The 19982-nt window shown below is 40.4% G+C and overlaps 1 protein-coding gene across 1 annotated transcript; it reads right to left on the reverse strand.

The window, feature by feature from the left end:
• Nucleotides 1-2523: 2523 nt before the first annotated feature.
• Nucleotides 2524-19790, reverse strand: LOC144656213 (PC3-like endoprotease variant B). The gene is made up of 13 exons (XM_078516456.1): nucleotides 19434-19790; nucleotides 17446-17550; nucleotides 16540-16629; nucleotides 13882-14028; nucleotides 12888-12961; nucleotides 12055-12143; nucleotides 11105-11277; nucleotides 9760-9981; nucleotides 8836-8936; nucleotides 8020-8241; nucleotides 6460-6844; nucleotides 5086-5269; nucleotides 2524-4122 (listed from the first exon to the last, which is right to left on the reverse strand). The coding sequence occupies exons 1-13, from the start codon at nucleotides 19725-19727 to the stop codon at nucleotides 3569-3571; spliced, it is 2640 nt and encodes an 879-aa protein (XP_078372582.1). The 5' UTR covers nucleotides 19728-19790; the 3' UTR covers nucleotides 2524-3568.
• Between the last annotated feature and the right edge of the window lie 192 nt (nucleotides 19791-19982).

A 19982-nucleotide genomic window follows, 5' to 3' on the forward strand; every position in this document is an offset into this window, starting at 1 on the left:
TAAGGATAAACTTTTCAGGTTGTTTGCGCGCGTCTTAAATAAATCGATATTTATAGCCATTGATTGTTTCCTTCCGCAAATTCATGTTATATCTTCTTTTAGGTGTTCAAAGGTAATGTTTTTTAAAGGATACGTTGCCTAGCATTAATTTCAGAACAGTTTAGAACAAACATCGCAGAGATCTGCGTGACGTAGCTCCATAAGAGCCTCCATTTTGAATGTCACCGCTTTTGTTAGAAATTCGGAAAAAAGAAAAAAGCCCCCCCCCCCCCCCCCAATGTCCGAGGGTTAAGCTTGGTAGCATTTTTATCAAAAAATACTCAATATATAAAATATATATATACCCGATATATTATGTTTTAATTTTTGCAAAAAAAAAGGTTCCCCTTTATGTCCCACTAAAATCCATCATCAAGAACTTGTAATTGATCCTAAACAAAGTCATTCTTTAACACTAAAGAAATTTCTATTTAGTGTCAACAGCCATTTTGTAACTTCAAAGTTCAAAGATGCCAAGGTGATGAATTAAAAGTAGTTGCGAATTTGCTCGGGGAAATGCAGTGCTTTCTGGCTTTCACTTTAGATATCAAGGGGAACCAACTGTCTATTACAAGAATATTAGGGGGCCATCTTTTCTGTCAGAAATCGTATATTAACGGCTGAATGTTTGGACTTCGGGGCGGCGCCCCCTCGTTAAAAACTGTATTGCGAAGAAGAATTTTTACGTTACCAAGTCAGATAATTTGTTTTCAAGCTGAACTGCTCGAAAAACAATACTTAATTTTTTTATGACATAGCAAGTACAGCCGCGCAATAAATTTCGTCAAATGGTGCACGCTGGTAGTGTGAATAGCTTCGCCAAAAATTATTTTCTCGCGCGAGTGGCGCGAGTTAAAACGGGGTAAAACATTCGTCACAAAAAATGGCGCGACTTTTGATGTACATTTCCACCGACAGTGCCACAAAACAATTGCCTCTACCAAATCGTACGCTTTTTTCGTGCTCTCCACACTCCCCCGGGGGGGTACTCCAAGTTTTTGGGGCTCCCCCCGTCCTACCCTTTTATATACCATTTTGACAGAAAAGGCACCCCTTTCATATACCTTTAATTGAAAAAGGTACCCCTTTCATATACCTACATGACATCACATAGACTTAAAACAGGAAGTTGTATTGTCATTTTCATGCAGCGTTAAAAAAATTTAAATGATACAGCCATAAGTTGCGTCTGTTCAAAATATTTTAATTAAAGGCCCTTTTAAATACCTAAATGACAGATTTCCCCACCCTTTCATATACCTAAACTTGTAAAATCCCTACCCTTTTATATACCTGAAGCCTGAAAAAGGTACCTCTTTCGGGCGGAGCCTCCCCGTATAGGTCATTATAGGGAGTACCCCCCCCCCCCGGGCAAACTCCCTGCGTGCATCATAACTCGATAGCACACTCTTAAACATTGTTAATTAATCGAGAAAAAGCGTCAACAAAGTTAGTACGTTTTTTTGTCAACAGACGCAGTATGGTCAGCTACTATTACGGGAACAGTATGGCTGTTGGTGACGATTTCAGTGCGTTTTATCTTGCCCGAGATCCACGCGTTTATTCTGATGCTATCTGTTGGTGTTATTCTTGTCATTCTGCCGATTGTAAACCACATTTTAATTTTTATTGCCATTCGTCGTCATAACAACCAGGTGGTGGACGCCGTTTCAGGGCAGAATACGTCCGTTTTGTTTAGGCGGGAAAAGAAAGCAGCCATTGATATGATCATTGTTATCGCTATTATAATGTTTTGCTTTGTTCCTACAATAGCCGTCAATATGTTGAGAAGGTTATTTCCTGTGGTATTTAAATTCTTTTATGTCTGGTCTAATGTTTTCATTTATATCAGTTCCTCCATAAATCCTGTTATTTATTTGGTGCGGAATTCTGAAATAAGAAAGGCAGTACGATCCATGATATGCCGTTGACTATTGTTCCTTTAATTATACTGTAAAAAACAAACGAGCGAACGAACGTTTTCATAACTTACTAAGTGACTGAGAGATAGATAGATAGACAGACAGACGGACGGACGGACAGACAGACAGACGGACGGACGGACAGACAGACAGACTCTTGATCTGACTGACAAACTGACTTACTGAGTGTCTTGCTGACTGACTGACTGACTGACTGACCGTCTGTCTGTCCGACCTACGGACGGACGGACAGACGGACTGATGGACGGACGGCCGGACTGACTGATTGACTGACTGGCTGACTGACTGACTGACTGACTGACTGACTGACTGACTGACTGACTGACTGACTGACTGACTCAATATATAATTTTAGCAAAGTTTAAAAAAATCTTCCAATGGCGTTACGGGCCGCCTTAAATTTTCAAAATGAGGTGGTCCCTTTGCTTATTTCGATAATTATGTTACTAAATAAATGTATAATTGGGTTGCTTAATAAATAACGGATACGTAATCAAGATAGAAAAAAGGCAGTCCATTTACGAAATTGTAAAGCTCTTTATTGATCAAAATTGTGTCCGTTTAAAAATCAAGAAGCAACAAGGTCAGTATTATACATCATATTCACATACGAACGGAGGGAAATAATCTCATTAAAGGAATATTTCATAAAGTAAACCAATCAATGATTTAAAAAATACAGTGGAATAGGTTAAAGATCTTTGGAATTTAAAAAAATCTAGAAATCTAGGTAAGTATGATTTTTTTAGCACTTGAGAACTAAATGGCATAATATATGAGTTAGTTGGAAATACGAAAGGAATTGTCTTAAATACCATAATGAAAATTCATGCATTTCCATCTGAGAGTGTTCCTTTTTTGTGTGTTCTGACTACTCAAAAAGAATGGAAAGAGCAACTCTTCGCGTTGTCTTGGAGCGTTTTTTTTTTAACTGAGTGCCGTGAAACCAAAACCAAAGCAATCACCCTGGCCAATCACAAACGACACAGACAATCCAGTGAACCAATCAAAACTCGAAGTAAATACATGTAGCCGGCGCGATTCGCGGGAAAAGTGTATTAAGAAGTCGCGATTGGTTTTGGTTTTGCCTCTGATTGGCTGAGAAAAGCTGGCGCGAGATTTTTAAACCAATGTTAAGCGTAGTAATGCTGAACCAAAGGAAATGCGAATTACTTTCGACACTCAAGTAAAAATCGCTCAAAAAGGATTGTAAAAACAAAAATGGCGCATTTGTTGCTTCAAGTGTAATTTTCAGTGACAATTAATTTACGCTCTAAAATCAGGAACAGAAATTCGTTTACACTTTCGACGTTCTGATACTTTCGGACTCGGCAATGCAAATTGCGTCTTGAAAGTAATAATAAGGCAATGTCCAAGCTTGAATGCAGAATGAATTAATAGCCATATTTCACTTTAAGGTATTGCTAACCAGAGCTATTAATAGTGAAATACGTTTGCCTGGTACATAGCCGTGACGCTATTCCTTCCCGCCATTTCCTTCTAATTTTGTAAGTTTGGTTTCGCTGTACATTAGCTATATATGTTTTTAACAATCGTAGTGATAAAAAAAGCAAATTGGCATAGGACTACAAGTCGATATCTACGTCAGAGGAATCATTTTCATCATCATCATCTTCATCATCTCCAGACACGCTATCGTTTGGACCTGTCCCGTAAAATGTCAGCTTCCATTCTAAGAACACTCCTGAACTAATTCGCCCAGACTCCGGATTCAATCCAGGAACAAACTCCTCTTGAAATCCGTTATTAACTTGCACCCGCTGGGACCCAGTCTCTTCAGTTGTGACCTGAACCCGCTGTCCCTGATAATCGGTATCCGTTCGTTTACTCTCGGATACCTTCGGTGGAACTTCGGGTTCGTTCGTGTAAATATAACGATCGTACCCGTAAACTTGGTTACTTTCATCGTTGCTAGGCTCCTCGTCACTAAGTGTTTTTTTAGATGCTTTTTCTAACTGGTAGTTATTGTCTTGTGTCACACCAGGCGTTTCATAGGCGGTAACGAAAGCGTTTGGGTCTTGGCTCATTCCTACTCCGTTTTGAAAATCCTCCGGGAGAATGGTATCGAACATTCCTGGTTCATAATCTCCCCATTCCTCTGCCTCTGCATTACCTGGCACTTCGAAGCAAAACAGAGCGTTATTTCGACATGATCTTTTGCCATGTGCATTTATTAACAAGCCTCCTAAATAAACTGCGACCTTTACTTCAAATGAACGTAATTCAGTTATATTAAGTCTGGTATAATTTTGGGAGGGAGTGTTTGTTGCGGGGGGGTTTTTTTTTTTTTTTTTGGGTCTTTTTTTTTTTTAAATTTTGCATTACAAGGTTTCATCTTGTAAAAAAACACTGGACAACACACTTTTAAACAGCAAAAGCTCGCAGTGCCTCTCTCCACTGAACAGTTTGATCGTTAAGGGATGATAGCATAAATTTGGAGGAGGAAAAAGGTTAAGTCTGCGTTCAGCCTAGAACTCCATCAGGCCGGGGGTTATTCCGTTTTCCATAGCACGAAGCGATTAGGAGTATTTTTACTTTCCCCGTAGAATGCTAGTCCATCGCAAAGTTACCCCGATAGTAAATTCGCCAGTACCCATTTATACACCTGGTTAGAGAGAGAGAGGCACTATGAGAGTAAAGTGTCTTCTTGACCAAGAACACAACGCAGTGCCCTGGCCAGGGTTTGAACTCGGACCGCTCGATCTGGAGTCCAGCACACTAACCATTAGGCCACCGCGCCTCGATTTAGGGGAGACCAATATATAAATCTAATTATGTTTATTAGTGAACTGGACTCACTACGCTCAGGTATGTGCACTTTGCTCATCTCCAGACTGAGGTAACACACCAGCCTAGCAGTGGACAGCTGTTTCGTCCTCTTTGGGACTCGTCAGCACTGCGTAAGGCATGGTGGTAATGGGAGAAAAGTGCACATACCTGAGCGTAGTGAGTCCAGTTCACTAATAAACATAATTATATTATGTGCCTCAGGGTTACACTATATACGTGTATATATGTGTATGTACAAGTGATTACTTTAATATATAAATCATCAAACATTTTTTTACTTTGTTGTACCTACCATTAGCTTTTGCATCTTCTTCTTCGCTAGTTGCTTTACCCTCCGGACTCTCCGGTGTGTGAATCTTATGTTTTTTCACCCCCTCCGGGTAGGGTGCATCCCAGGCTGCCCCTTTGTTTTTAGCGCCATTTGGTCCATCTTTGTTAGCCTCTAGTTCTTGAGTTTTCTTCTCGTCATCTATAACCTTTGTTCGTGATCGAAAATGTAAATGTAAATGATTTATTACTATTGATGAGGATATGGGGGAGGAGGGGGCAAACGGCAAATATTATTCTAACTAACATTCTAACTGGCCACTAGTGGCCTACTTATCGGGGACACTTAAAGGGACTGTGTCACGACAGAGTTAAGTTTATTTTATTAAGTTTGCCAAATACTCGCTATGAAACTTAATGTTTGAAAAATAATTACTTCTATTGATCTAAATGACAAAACCATAACTTTATTACAACCAAATGTGTGTCCCCCGGGCGTTATAACTTAAAGCTTCAAGCAAACGGGATTAACTTTGAAAACCGGATTTCAGCCCAAGAATATTTCAAAAACCCATATCGCAATCCGTTTCAATCATCTTCACATTTGGCCACCCGTAACTGACTCCTTTTGTATTTGCTGTGTTATTGAAATGTTCCTTCACTGTTTTAAGAGGTTATTTTTATATTTCCCCGAATTTGGTGGCCATTTCCTATGCCTTAATTTGGCTAAAATCCGTGGCACAGTCCCTTTAATTAAGACTGAATATAAATTAATTAAATCAAGTCCTTGATTTACAACGTAGAAGGAAACTCTGGTTACAATACAAGATTCTCCTCTCCAAAGCCCTTTCGCTTTACTCTAAACCAGAACTAAGCCTATGGCATCTTTAATAGTAGATATCGAGGGCGCTAAAATCTGGAATGCTATCAGTGATGACATTAAGCTTCAGTCACTTAGATATCTAGGACAAAATTCAAGTCTATCATTATACAAGCAGTCACGAACCTTTCATATTAGAATGTATGAGAGAGTCGTTTTCCATCTTTTTCGACTTCCATTTAGGAATTCTTTGTTCTCTACAGCCTACTTAGTTTTTTTTTGTGTGTTTTGTGTGTATAGTTTATGAAAATATTAAATATCGATTTTTTTAAATTATTGTATTAAAAACTCATGTATCGCTGCCCAATCTTGTTAGCCACTCGTGGTTATTCTGGGCAGCCATGCACTTACTCTATTTTTTTATTTTTTTTTGCTAATTTTAATTGAAAGAAAAGGTGCAAATAAAGTTGTTGTTGTTGTTGTTGTTGGGGAAGAACGTGGGTCTGTACGCATTTTACCCTCAGCTTTAATTCTCAGCTTGATTTAAGTGCGCTAAATGAAAAGATATCGCTGCGTTACCTCCTCTTCCAAGTCTTCCACATCTGCCTCCTGTTTACTAGTGTCGTGTTGAAGATATCCGTTCACATCCACCCCCTTGTTCAACGTAGCTATGTTATCAGTCACATTCATTACCCACACCCCCTTGGGATTCTCGCCCCAGTTGTGCACGGTCATGAATGTCCAATCGTGAAGGCCGTTCTTGGAATCGTCATAACGACGAGTGGACAGCATCTCGTTCCTAGTCCCACTCGGCGAGAAAAGATCGATACTGACGTCACCACGTCGTCGGTGTTGAAAGCTGACTGTTAGAGTCACGTGCTCCAGCTTGTTGATTTCCTTGTCAGTTCCGTCACATGCGATGGTGTCGATAGTGATTGACAGTGTTCCACCAGCGGGGATTTCCCTACAAGTAATTTCATGATCAGAATCCTAACTCTCCTAACTGTTTTTATACAATTTCTGTAATTCCCTTCAGAGAATTTAGGTTTCAAGTTAAAACCTTTTCTGCGAAATGACGAGGTCCTTAGCTATCACGACATCCCCACTTAAAGTTTGGTGCTATCCACAAAGGCGAAAGAAAAACATTGAAATTCATCACTGCTATCAGAATACGAAAGTCAGAACTAGGAATCTCTCGTCGTAATTTCGATGAGATTTTATATAATTTATAGGTAATTGTTAATTTAGCATTTAAAATGCTATATCTACATACAAATTAGAAACCGGACAAGATTTCTGTCGGCTTGCAAAAATGCATTTGGGGTCTTAGACCATGCGTTTCACATTTAGCCATATGTACTACTTTCTAGCACTTCTCTCAGTCGTTAGTTGTGGTTTCCTATCCCGAATAATTGTGCCACAATGGCTGCCTCGTCCCCAGGCGCCGATCGACCGTTAAGGCGGGAAAACGGGGAGCAAAAGGATAAATGGTTAGGGAGCGAGCCACATCAGTCCCACAGCGCCAAGCAAACCGCGCACTATTAATCCCATAACGAAAAGCGCAACGCGCACGACCAAGGAGGAGGGCGCCTGGGGGCGAAGCAGTTAGAATGGGATGTGTCGCATTCTCGTCCCCATACCCCTTTCGTTTCTCTTAGCCGGCTGGGCCTTGGCACGAGAAAACGAAGGGCTCTGAGGACAAAGGATTTCCAGTCCTAGATTCTAGGACTTCCGGTCTTCATGTATGCAGACATGACGTTTCAAAAGAATGTGTGAGAGAGTCGTTACGTTTTCGACTTCCGTTTAGGAATTCTTTATTCTAAACAGCCAATCAAACAAATTCAAATTAATTCAAAAAATCCTATGTCTCCAGAGCCCTTTGTTTTCTTGTGCCAAGCCGGCTAAGAGAAACGAAAGGGCTGTGGGGACGAGAATGGATGTGTCGCTGCAACATGCCCCCTGCTACTTTTTCTTGTGTGCGTAAAAACCAATTACTTTGTTTCTGCTTCCTTTCGCTTTAACATGTCCCTGCGACAGGTCCCTTTCGTGTGTCAAGACATCAACCTTTGTACAGAAAGTGTCACGTGCTTACCACTTGACAAAGACAACCTTTGTTGATAGTTTACGAACATTACTCACTGTTGTGTCTGACTGGAAGGTCCATGACAAGTTCTCTGTGGTGGTGCATTCTTCCACGTCTTCGCTCTTTTTACCATGGCTCCAGCGTCTAACCTTCCGAAGCCAAACTTGTGATTAAAATGGTAGCCAGCTCCATTTTTCATCCATCCTTCATCAACTGGGCTCGTTACCTGAGCAGTTTCTACCACAAGATGTTGGACATCTCGCCATGAGAGGTTTGGGCTGCAGAGAAATCAGTGCATTGGTAAAATCTCAACGTCTGATCAAAAGTGGTCGACAGAAGTATCTTACGGGATGGTAGCCTGGTTAAGTCACCCAGGAACACAGTGGGTCTTCATGCCCAGAATTTGTCGCAAATGATCGCATTCGGAAGGAATAATGATCTGAATGCAGTCTATCGTTTACAGAAGATTCGTGAACAATACCGAACACCACTTAATGACTTTCTAAAGATCTCCGGATATTTGGGAAAAGTTCTGAATGTCCCTGTGGGTCTTACTCGTCCCCAGTCGTCATCTAATGCAACCATTTTAAGAGGGGACGCACTTATTCCATCCCATGGTTTCCTCCTAGACTCGCGACGGACTTAAAGACGACTGGGGAAAGTAGCACTGTATGTCTGGATTGATTCGGCTAAGCTATTTTTAGGAAGACTTATTCCTTCGCAAGAAGAAAATGAAGAAACTACTACTGTCGTGAATGTTTAATTCTTGAAGGATTGCATAGCTAGGGGACTTAAATAAACTCATACTCTTTTGTAACATACCTTTCGGGTGCTAGTTTTGTTTGCAAAGAAGTTATTGTAAAGTAACGTACTTCGCTTGCAAAACGAGAGCAAACATTCCTGCGGCCAGAGGAGCGGCAGAGGATGTTCCTTTGAACTCTTCTGTGCACTTGTGATGTAGATCTGTTGTCACCTAAAACGAAACAGAAGAATGCATGTAGTAAAACAGAGCCTCGTGAAGAATGGTCTGCAACCTCGTTCCCAGGGTCGTTCTCTCCCTGCCCCCCCAGAGCGGGGGGGGCAGGGAAAGAGAGACCTTGAATTGGGAACGAGGTTGAACGGCCTGAGGTTTTAGAACAGTAGTCGATAAATGTCAGGAACCCATCAGGAATTGAGGATGTCTAATGGTGGCGATGACGGAAACGAATTACGATATAGACAACCTCAAGACGCCTTCATTACGTTGGAGCGGATTTCTTTCTACAGATGTCCAAAATGTCATCAGTTGTAGCATGAAATTCCTTTGCGAATTGGTTTAGATCGTTTAGAGAAGAGTTCATGTTAATAGTTGTTTAATGTTATATTAATAAGGACTGTATTTCAAGATGGTGAAAGCACCTTCATAACAAAAATAGTTCAAGGTGACTGCTTTATATTAACAAAGAGTTACAAAAATAATCTGATTTTATATAATTCAACAGACAGTCACATAATAATCATATGTACAGTGATGAACGTACTTATTTAAAAAAGTTTAAAAAATGGAGCGATAGTATAGCTCTGATGACCACTGGTAAATTATTCCCTTGAAAAAGAATGAATTCTTGGCAAGCCAAAAGTGTTTCGAGTAGGCCAGCTAGCCAGAGAGATGATAAGCATTTCGGCCCTTTCACGAATATAACTGAAGTTTTTAAAATTTCTTCATTTAACATAGTCCGTTTGTTTATTCTTCCTATAAATTTCACAGATGTGCGAAAATACTCAGTCAAGAACAGATCTCCTTTGAACAGCCTTACCATTTTATTTTCCTCCTTTTCCCTGTGTGATCCCCCATTGAAGGTGACACCCAGAGTTGAAGAGCATAGCTCGGTGTAATAAGCAGACAGTCCGTGATCACCTATACACCCTACTGATATGGTGTATATACTGGTGGTGTAGCCGTCACAATTGCAGTCATCATCTGTCAGACCTCCATTACCAGTCGCCCACACATAGATGTTACCTTTACCGCCACGACCCTGAAGAAATGTACAGCTTGTTATACTATCTTGAGTCATTTTTTCGACTGATGTCAGTACAAATCGAAAGAGACTTAAAAAATAGTTACTTACTAAAAAAATTTAAAAAAGAGGCAGTGTGGCTTAGTGGAGGTCCCGGGTTGAAATCCTCCTCCCTGCCACTAGATGGATTTGTACGTGTTCGGTGGTCCCGAATTCAGCTCCTCCACGCTTTGTTAATAGTCAGATCAACTGGTCAGCCTCCTGTCACTTGGGATTTTTAACAAGTTTTCAATGTCCTCAATTAGCACAGCAGTGCTACATACATTGATACGTCAATTAATTGATATTTTTTAGGTATAAAAACATCCGAGATAATAATGAACAAATATGAATAAGGTTAGTATTTGAAATCGGATTTTGGGCGGATAACGAGCGGTCAAACTTTGCTTCATTTTGAAGCAATAACTGTTTGTCTAAAGCTGACCAATTCGCATACTAATATTCCTCAGACCACATTTGACTGAAACAAACATTTGATGCGCGTTAAAGTTTTTTCTGCTTTGACGGGAATTACAAGTAGCTTTGACGCTGGTCTAAGATGCATTTGGCAGCTGCCTTTGTTCTACCTTTGATAAACCTCAAAGTTGTGTCAACTTTGATTAAAATCAAAGACGGCCTTGGTCACCTGTGATACACAGCCTCTGTCACCACTGACCTAACTTTTTACCTTTGTAAAAGGTGTGGCTCAAAAGCGATTTTTCGAGACTGATGCACCTCTTGATGAGATGTGCTTGATGAAGGTCAAATCTAGTTGAGTAAAACCTGACTCTGTGACATAAATGAACTTTCTTTTGTAATCTCAAAGATTTACGAATCTGCCAGGACCGAGAAATTGGACCAATAGGACCATAACCTGAACTCTGTGACTGCCACAGACCAACCACACACGAAGCCACTGAACCACTGAACGCAGAACAAGCAACGTGAGAACAGTACTGGCGTGACGACCAGGCCAGGTGGTGACACGGAAATAGCAACGCAAAGGGAGAAAAAAGCAAAGGAATCGGACTCGAGTCCACCAATCGATCCGAAGGATTCCTTCTTAAATTGTAACTCTAAATAACATTGTTTTTCTATTTACCTTGAGAGCTCCTTGCATTAGCGCCTCCTGCGCCAGCTTTCCTGGTTTACCAAATGTTTTGCCGTCATCCTTAGGTCCCCAGCAGTTGCTGTAGATGTCGATGTACTCAGATTGGAAGCTGAGTGAACTCCCTTCCAACACATCCGTTGCTTGGCCATCTAACATTCGCACCCCTTCAATATTTTAAAAAAAGAAACATTTTCTTCATCTTCATTATTTTATTGCGTAGTAACCAGTAACATTTGTGGCTCTATTTGACTCGCCTTTATTTGAATAGTTGCTCTGAAATGCTATTTCTTTGATTCGATCCTAAACAGTGTCAAAAAAGTTTTCCTTTTGTGAGTCCAATGTAGCCAACGTTTCTAACGATTATGATTCATGAATCAACCAATAGCGTGGATGTTGTTTGGAGCAAGCATAATAAAGTGATGGAGATGATGATGATGATGATGAGATGATGATGATGATGATGATGATGGGATGATGATGATGATGATGATGATGATGATGATGATGATAGTTAGAAGGTACAATTAGCTAGTGTAAGCCCTTCCGTGTGGCAATTCTTACAAAATTCAATCATAATCAAATTCTTTAGTGAACGCTGTTAGACGCAAGAAATCAAATGCAAAGTGGATTCTGAAAATTGGTTAGTGAATCGGACATGGTACTGAAACCAATAACCCGCAATTAAACCAAATATGAATTCATGAACTATCCCTCTTTTGGTCTGTAGAAAATAAGACGTCTAAAAAAACAGTATTCAACTTAAAAGTAAGTAATTAAATACTTTTATTGGCCTGCTCTTGGTCAATAGAACAAAACGTTTCTTGGAAAAACTAAATCGCAGAAATTGTTACAATTTTAGGCTATTTAGTAGATTTCTAGTCATTATTGTTCGTAACTATGACGAATATTATGTGCTCTGAAAGTGTCAGCGTAATATTTACCTCCAATATTAGCATCATAAGCTACACCTACTCCGCATACACTGTTGTTAGCGACCGCTGCCACTTCTCCAGCACACCGCGTTCCGTGACTAGAACGGCGAGAAAGGTACGTTAATAAAAGGCATACTGGTAAAACGATAAAAAGAAGTCGCCCCGGAGTGAATTCCTCTGATAACTATATTAATTGCGTGTGATTTTAATTTAATCCAATAGTAGGTCGTTTTTTATTAACTTTGTTTTTTATTGTACTTTTTTGCTGCACGCATCTGAGGGGGTAGATATCGAAGTAGCCATGCAACATGGCATTAAAGTATGGATCGATACATGAAATATATGTTTGAGCTACGGGTGAAAGATATCGTTCAAGCCAGGGGTTTTCAGGTTTTCTTTTCGAAACGAAACTGCTCCTGTTATTAAACTGTTAGTTACATACAATCAATGCCCATCAGAATTATGATAAGTGAGTTTTCACAAATCGCAGCACAACATCTTGCTTATTCTATAACTCAATAATAGGAGGATAAATCAATTAGAATACGTAAATAGTGGTCTTTAAAGAGATGACTAAACTGAAGAACCTGGCAATATTGCTGTTAGCCAGGTTTGCCCCAGAGACACTTCTCTTTAAGAGCCAACCGCGCCTTGGGGGTGTGCGGTCCGCATCGCCGTCAGTCACGTTGGGGGGTTTTTGGGGGGGCAAAAGACAAGAGCTCTGGAGTCGAGAATGGATTCGCTGCCGGTCAAAAGCCACTTGGAAGAGGCCCCTGCATACGTCAAGACTGGTCCCCTTCCAGGTTGGGATTGAATTTCAAATGATCATGTAAGGCACATACCAGTTATCAGGATCACTGTCTCTTGGCTTTGGATCAGCATCCATGTCGTTAAAATCATAGCTGGCTTTCTGATCCTAAGTGAAAGGGTAAGAACAATAGAGAACGCTTTCATCTCAATACCTTTCAATTTCGCGTATTTTATCTCAACACCGTTACAACTATTTGCTGTGATGAGTTACACTAGAGGGAATCTACTACAAAGTTGGAAAATGATGTATTTATAAAATAATTTACAGAGATATATAAATTACATATTTTGCAAGACTGTTGAACAGTTTGCCATTGGTTGTACGTTTACACTGGAGCCCTTAAGCTGGTTCCAAATCAGCACAAATTCAAAATCAATTGCAATTTGGTAAACGGGTTGGTTCCCAGTGAGGTACCTTCCAAGTTTCAGGATCACTGTCTCTTTTACAGATTGCGTCGCGTTTTGATAGGTTTACCGTATTTTCTCGACTTGGCCTCAGAGACCCGGCGTTTATTTGAAGCCGGGTTTATCGGGGTCGGTTAGAGAAAATTTTCATCATTTTTAGTTAGGTAAAACATGATTAACCGGGAGGGACGATTTTAGCGACAGGAGACACAACAAAAGAAGAGAGGCGTCACAAAAGAGATGTCAGACATTGACTACTGCTTCTTGTTGTTGTACGTCAAAACCGCAGTTATGTTTCGCAGTTTCGTAAGTTAAAATAACAAAAACCGTATACCATATAGTACGTGTCATAGCAGTGCCGTATCTTCACTTATTGGACGACGCAAAACGCCGGGACCCGAAACGTTGTTTAAACGGCGTCGCCAGGGACCCGGCGTTTATTTGAAGCCGGCGTTTATCGGGGTCCGGCGTTTATTCGAGAAAATACGGTATGTCACAATTTAGTCGAATTTTATAGTGGTGGTTTCTGTGATTCGTTGTCTTTTTTTTGGTGGGGGGAGGGAGAGGGGCTGTATCAGTCTCTGGAATAACGGTATGTCAAAGTCAACATATTTCACTTACAAAGTTATCTCTGAGATCTGGATGTGTGTGATCCACTCCGTCATCAAGAATACTAATTACCACTCCCCTTCCCGTGAAACCTTGCCGCCAGACCGGCATCACATCGAGGTCGACACCAGCTGGGCCGGTCGACTGTCCTTGATTTAACTGTTAAGACAAAAATGCACTCTAAAATGCTTTGAGGCAACTTGTTTGATCGATTTACTTAATTTAAATCGTAAAAATACTGAATTGTCATTGCTCGGGGCACCTAAGCAACAGATAGTATAAGATCTATTGATTGCTTGTTAAGATAAAGAGGCCATTTTGCTACCATTTATCGCGTTTCGCAGTTACTGTAGCTCGCCGCCTGGTTAGCTCAGTTGGTAGAGCGCCGGACTGCTGTGCGGGAGGTCGTGGGTTCGAACCCCAGACCGGACCAACACTCAGGGTCTTAAAATAACTGAGGAGAATGTGCTGCCTTTGTAATTACATCTGCAAATGGTTAGACTTTCTAGTCTTCTCGGAAAAGGACGATAAACCGTAGGTCCCGTCTCCTCTATCTTCAGTCTTCTAACAGGGGACGTTAAAGAACCCACACACTATTCGCAAAGAGTAGGGCACGAAGCTCCCGGTGTTGTGGTCTGGCCTTTACAATTGTATCTTAAAATTACAGTATACCGTAAAATTCCGTTTATAAGCCCCCCCACTTATAAGCCCCCCGGTTATAGGCCCATCACTGGAAACAAAAAAATACATCCGATTATAAGCCCCCCGGAATAAGCCCCCCTCATCGGATGACAGTACTGAACAGGGCTAAATGTTTTTATTATGCGTTTTTACTTAAAAACGTATTTCGATCAAAACTCTCGTGGCTCTTTTCGAAACGTTTTTTTCATCCGCTTATAAGCCCTCCCGGATATAAGCCCCTCCGTTTATAAGCCCGCCCAAAACCCCTTACGAAGTGTATAAGCCCAGGGCTTATAACCGGAATTTACGGTATGTAAAGCGCATTTGAACATATACACATGGAAAATGCGCTATATAAATACATTATCATTACAAAGAGGGAAACCAGTAAAGAGAGTTTTGTAAAAGCTCTCACAAGGTCTCATACGAATGGCGAATCAATTTAGGTTTCTGGGAAACTGCTCACCTACCCCTCCCCAAACCTAACATTTTGCCCAAAGCGATAAGTAAGGGTTAATGTTAGGTTTGGGGAGGGGTAGGTGAGCAGTTTCCCAGAAACCTAAATTGATCCCGAATGGCTCGCTATCCCTGGAGAGAACAATAGAACAAACAGCAGGAACAATTCTCCTAGCCTCCAAAAACAATAGCAGCTGTTACACTAGAGGACCAGTCCTGAGAATTACAAACTTTCGAGAGAAGCAACAATACTGAAAGTTAGTTTTCGAACCTGGCTTGGTCCTCGTGTGGTATTCATGGACAATACACGACTCCCAGGGGGGGGGGGGTACTCCGGCTTGTAAATGACGAGGATGATCGAATGGAGACAAAACTCAGGACCCAAAAAAATCCCCAAGTCTTCCAACATTACCCAAAAATATCCCTGGACCAAAAATAACACCCCAAAAAATTCCCTTGTCAAATTACCCCTAAATTGCCAGGAGGGGCAATAATATAACACAAAGAAAAACATAAAAAATTGACGCTTGTGTTTGTTTATTCATCTTACCATAAATACGCCAAGGCCGCGCCAAGGCACTTTAGTTCGTTTGTAATACCCAAAAAAATCCCCTATTTAAATCCAGTCACCCAAAAAAATACTTGCCAAATTTTCCAACCCAAAAAAACCCCGGAATCGAAAATTTCAAACCCAAAAAAATCCTTCGATCATCCCCGTCATTTACAAGCCAGAGTACCCCCCCCCCCCCCCTGGGACACGACTATCACAGTGCTTTTGTCTTTCAACATTAATTGTCACAAGTAACACTAACTTCCTTTTGCCCGATGTAGTATGGGATGTAGTATGGGGTGCAGTTTGTTAGTTGCTTTATATTTTCGGCTTTACAACGTTGCACAGTTAGAGAGAAAACAAGACAAAATTCTACGTGGTAAGGATTATGGCGTACAACTGGCCACTGGTCTGCTATTGACAAGCATCCATTCTCCAACTCATTAATATTTCATCAAGTTAAAACAAAGAAAATCATTACCGTGAAGGAGGTTTGAATACCCGGTCTTAATTAGTATAGATTTTTATGATTTTAATTGTCTGTTTACTCCGTAGTTTTTGTTTCGAATGAGAAGATATATCAAACACTCGAGACAGTGTTTCATCGGCTATCCAAAACCTCCGCGGCGCATCGTTTTTTCAACTCTCTTCTTGGTGTTTGGTTATCCCGATAAAACACTGTCTCATGCGTTTGAAATATTACATCAAGTAAAGCAATATTCATAGCCGTTTCACGTGACAGAATCGCAGTCAGGCTTAAAAGCAGATTATTACAAGTACTATAGAAATTTGGCATGATTTTGAACATTTATTAATGTCTGCTTTGTTTAGCAACGTGATATTTTCCCTTCAAATTTTGTTTCTCAGGTTAGGAAACGATTTTCTTCCAAATAAATCTACCAGTATTTCGCCCTTATTTTGCACAAAGTTCGATTCTGGTCGGGTAGATTGCATTTTGCCAATGAGAACCTGGGCATACTTACAAGATACCATTGGTCTCTGAATTTAGGATCAGATGGAATGCCGTCTTTTCTTGTTCTTACTAAGATGTGCTGATGTTCTGCCCATACAACCTAAAAGAGACAGTAGAAGTAAATGCAATGAATAACAAATAACAGTGTTTCTAGGCACCGTAGAGATATTCGATTGGTTTTTGGCTTCTATAAAAATCGTAAAACTTTTTATTTGTTGGACAACATGGTTTTGAACATGTCGCCCTTAACTTGTTTTGGTTACTCATTGAAAGAGCGAAATTGAAAAAAGTTAAATTTCGCACTGCATGTATTTGTTACCAACTCCAATTGGTTATTATTTTGACCATTAATTGAAATATAAATAATTTTTTTGTGGAACAAGGGTATCTTTTTGTGGGGGAATTGTTACTCCACAGTATGCGTTCTTGAAGGTCAAAAAAAGCCATTTTCTGACTTGGGCAAAAGGGCTAAAAATGAGCACACCTGCCTAAGTAATAGTTGTAAATTGAATATATTGAACTTATTTGTGAAGGTAAATTTCCACTTGCGCGTTGTTTTACCATGTTTACGTCCCGTGTCTGTAACGGTCGTGAATTTTGAAAGCGTTACGTGTGTATGGACAGACTGCGTCTATAGAAAGAGGTTACTGAAGTTAAACACGGTTCAACTATTTCCACAGGCCTAAGGCGTCCATACATTTTCTCTACTTTATTTTGTGCACGTACACGGCCTCAAGTATGTAAAATAACGCAAGCGTGGAAATTCTAACTGCAACTACGTCGTTGGTTTGATGGCTTTGTAGGTTAACTAGCTCATTCTTTGTCACTTGCAACATAAATGACGTCTACAGAATGGAGAGCTCAGCATGAGTAACTAAAGGAAAATAAAACATGATGAAAAAGGAGTCAATCTTACTTCATCTTCAGACAGCAATAGTTTGGTCTTTTCATGTATGTGTCGCTTGTGACGTAGGCCTTTGCTTACATGTTTAAAATGATAATAACCTCTTAGTGAGCCAACCTGAAATGCAAACAAGCCTATCATTAATAAGAGGAGAAGGAAGCAGCGTGGTCGAGTGGCTTAGGGCGCTGTGTTGTAATCTGGAGGTCCCGGGTTCAAACCCTCAACCCTGCCACTTACTGGATTTGTTCTTAGTCGTCCCGAGTTCAAATCTTCGGTCACGCTTTGTATATAGCTAACTTGTCTACTTCCTTCTAGTTGGGATTTTTAACCACACTACGTTATGTTCATTTAAAATATTTGTTTCCTCTGTTTCAGTGGCATGCCTGTATAACTAGCTATCTCGAAAAGATATGAAGCTTAGAGCATGACCACTATAGACAGATAGATATATATGGACATTGTTATTTACAATGCGTTGCGAAAGGTTTAGTTTAAAGTGTCACCTTGTTTACTGGTAATCAATAAGGAGACAGATGCTGTTCATTTCTTGCATTAGAGGTAATTCTTTTTGTTTTACTTTTTTCCAAGCAGGGATTGTTAACAATGCTCAACAAGGTAAAAGCTCTTTTGTAAAACGTAGTAAATAGATCGTTTTGTGGAAAAAGTCTTGAAAGATCCAATTGTCATAATTAAACAATAAATTTAGCAGCTTATTCAAGGCCCGTTCAAAATGCTACACAACATTAAATTAAAAGGAAAAAACGTAAGTGCGTGATGTGAAAATAAAAACAATCGAAAGCTCACAACGTAGTTTATAGTACCAAACGAAACATACGGTACCTGAGGTTGAAAAGTTCGAACAATTAACGATTTGCAGTACTCTTAAAAATAAAATTCTTTCAAATTGCTTGAAGTCTTTTGCAATTTTGAAATATTGCTTAAATATCACTTGTGGTAATTTTTAGTTGCACTCGCAGTGATACAATTACTAATAACGCGATCTTTTGTTAATTGTAATTAGTTTCCTTCATATGCCCTATTTGGGTCGTTTGTGACCGCACAACGATCCAAACCATGACTAGAGCCCAGTTAGCCTGCGAATACAGCCAACTCTCTCTAAAACGGACACTGTCGGGACCGGCTTTAACTGTCCTTCTTAGAGAGGTGTCCGTCTTATAGGGAGTTTAGTTACAGTAAAATGACTGAAAAACGGCAGGGACGGGACCAACACCAGGTGTCCGTCTTAAAGAAGTGTCCGTCTTATAGAGGTGTCCGTTAAGAGAGAGTTGACTGTACAGCCGTCTCTGACTCGCTTACACTTCTACATGAAACGCACGTAGTAGCGAGAGGCGAATGAGAGGCGACTGTATTCGCAGGCTAGAGCCCAGTCCGATGTTTATGATAACCTGTCTCTTTTATTAGTTTGTTTCCCTCGATGCTTGAGGCGGAAAATTGCTAATTAAACAAAAAGGCAATTAAACCAATCAGTTTGTTTTTCTTTCTGGATTCGGCAAAACAATCCAGAGTTTATTTTGCAAAGCAACAATAATTTTGCAACTGTAGATCGATATCAGAGTATGTTGTGCTAAATTGCTCTATGCAAATGAGGTAAACAAAGAATTGTTAACATCTTTGTCTACTCTACGAGCTTCGTTTGGAAACCATTGCACTTTAAAGCAGAAATCAGAGCAAAATGGGGAACTCTTAACATTACTGGTGATCACTAAACACTACAAATTGTTGATTTACTAGTGGCATGACGCACTTGATGTCACGATTTGGAGTAATTCGGGAAAAAGGTTCTATAGAAAACAGCGCAAAGTTGAAAGCTGTGTTGCGAATTACCTTTAAGGCCAATTACAAGAGTTTATAACATCAAAAGAACGAAAGATCGGAAGATGTATCTCTTCAAAGCGCAGGCCACCAGACGAAATTATTGACGTTTAAACTCAAAGCTAAGAACACCCGCAGAATAACATAAAGAAAAAACCCGATCTTACCTGGCCATAGTTTGTAAATCCATGTTTCTTAGCGATTCTGTCCGCGACTTTTATCTCGGCGGGGTCAAGTTTGACAGCCCAGGAATTTGTGAACATGAGCTCTCCGTCGTCGTTTTTAAGCGCATCTTCCAACTTATGAAGCTGTTCCCACTCTCTGCGCGTTAGCTTCGGCGTCGACTCGAGCGTTCGCTTTCCCCTTTTACGCGACTTCTTGGCAGGCTTTCCTAGCAGGACGGCGATTTCCGACACGAGGAAAAACAACGTGATGTAAACACGCCATCGCACCGGTTTCATTTTTTACTTTCTAGCGAAAAAGTTATAGAAATCGAGGCCAATTTTGTTGAATAAATTCATGAATATGGCCTATCTACTTAGCCAGTCTGATGCACAGCGTATGTCAGGGTGGGAGCAGGTAGTGGGTTGTCTCCGAACAAACGCTTCGTTGAATCTTACCCATGCATAGAAATACCCACGAAAATATATAACACACAAAACAGAAGCCGTACATATATTCTGGAACCCATCGGCACGTTTTCCAACAAAATCGTG

Source organism: Oculina patagonica, chromosome 6, assembly GCF_052425735.1.
Source record: "Oculina patagonica isolate OP01 chromosome 6, crgOcupat, whole genome shotgun sequence".
In the NCBI taxonomy this organism is placed as follows: domain Eukaryota; kingdom Metazoa; phylum Cnidaria; class Anthozoa; order Scleractinia; family Oculinidae; genus Oculina; species Oculina patagonica.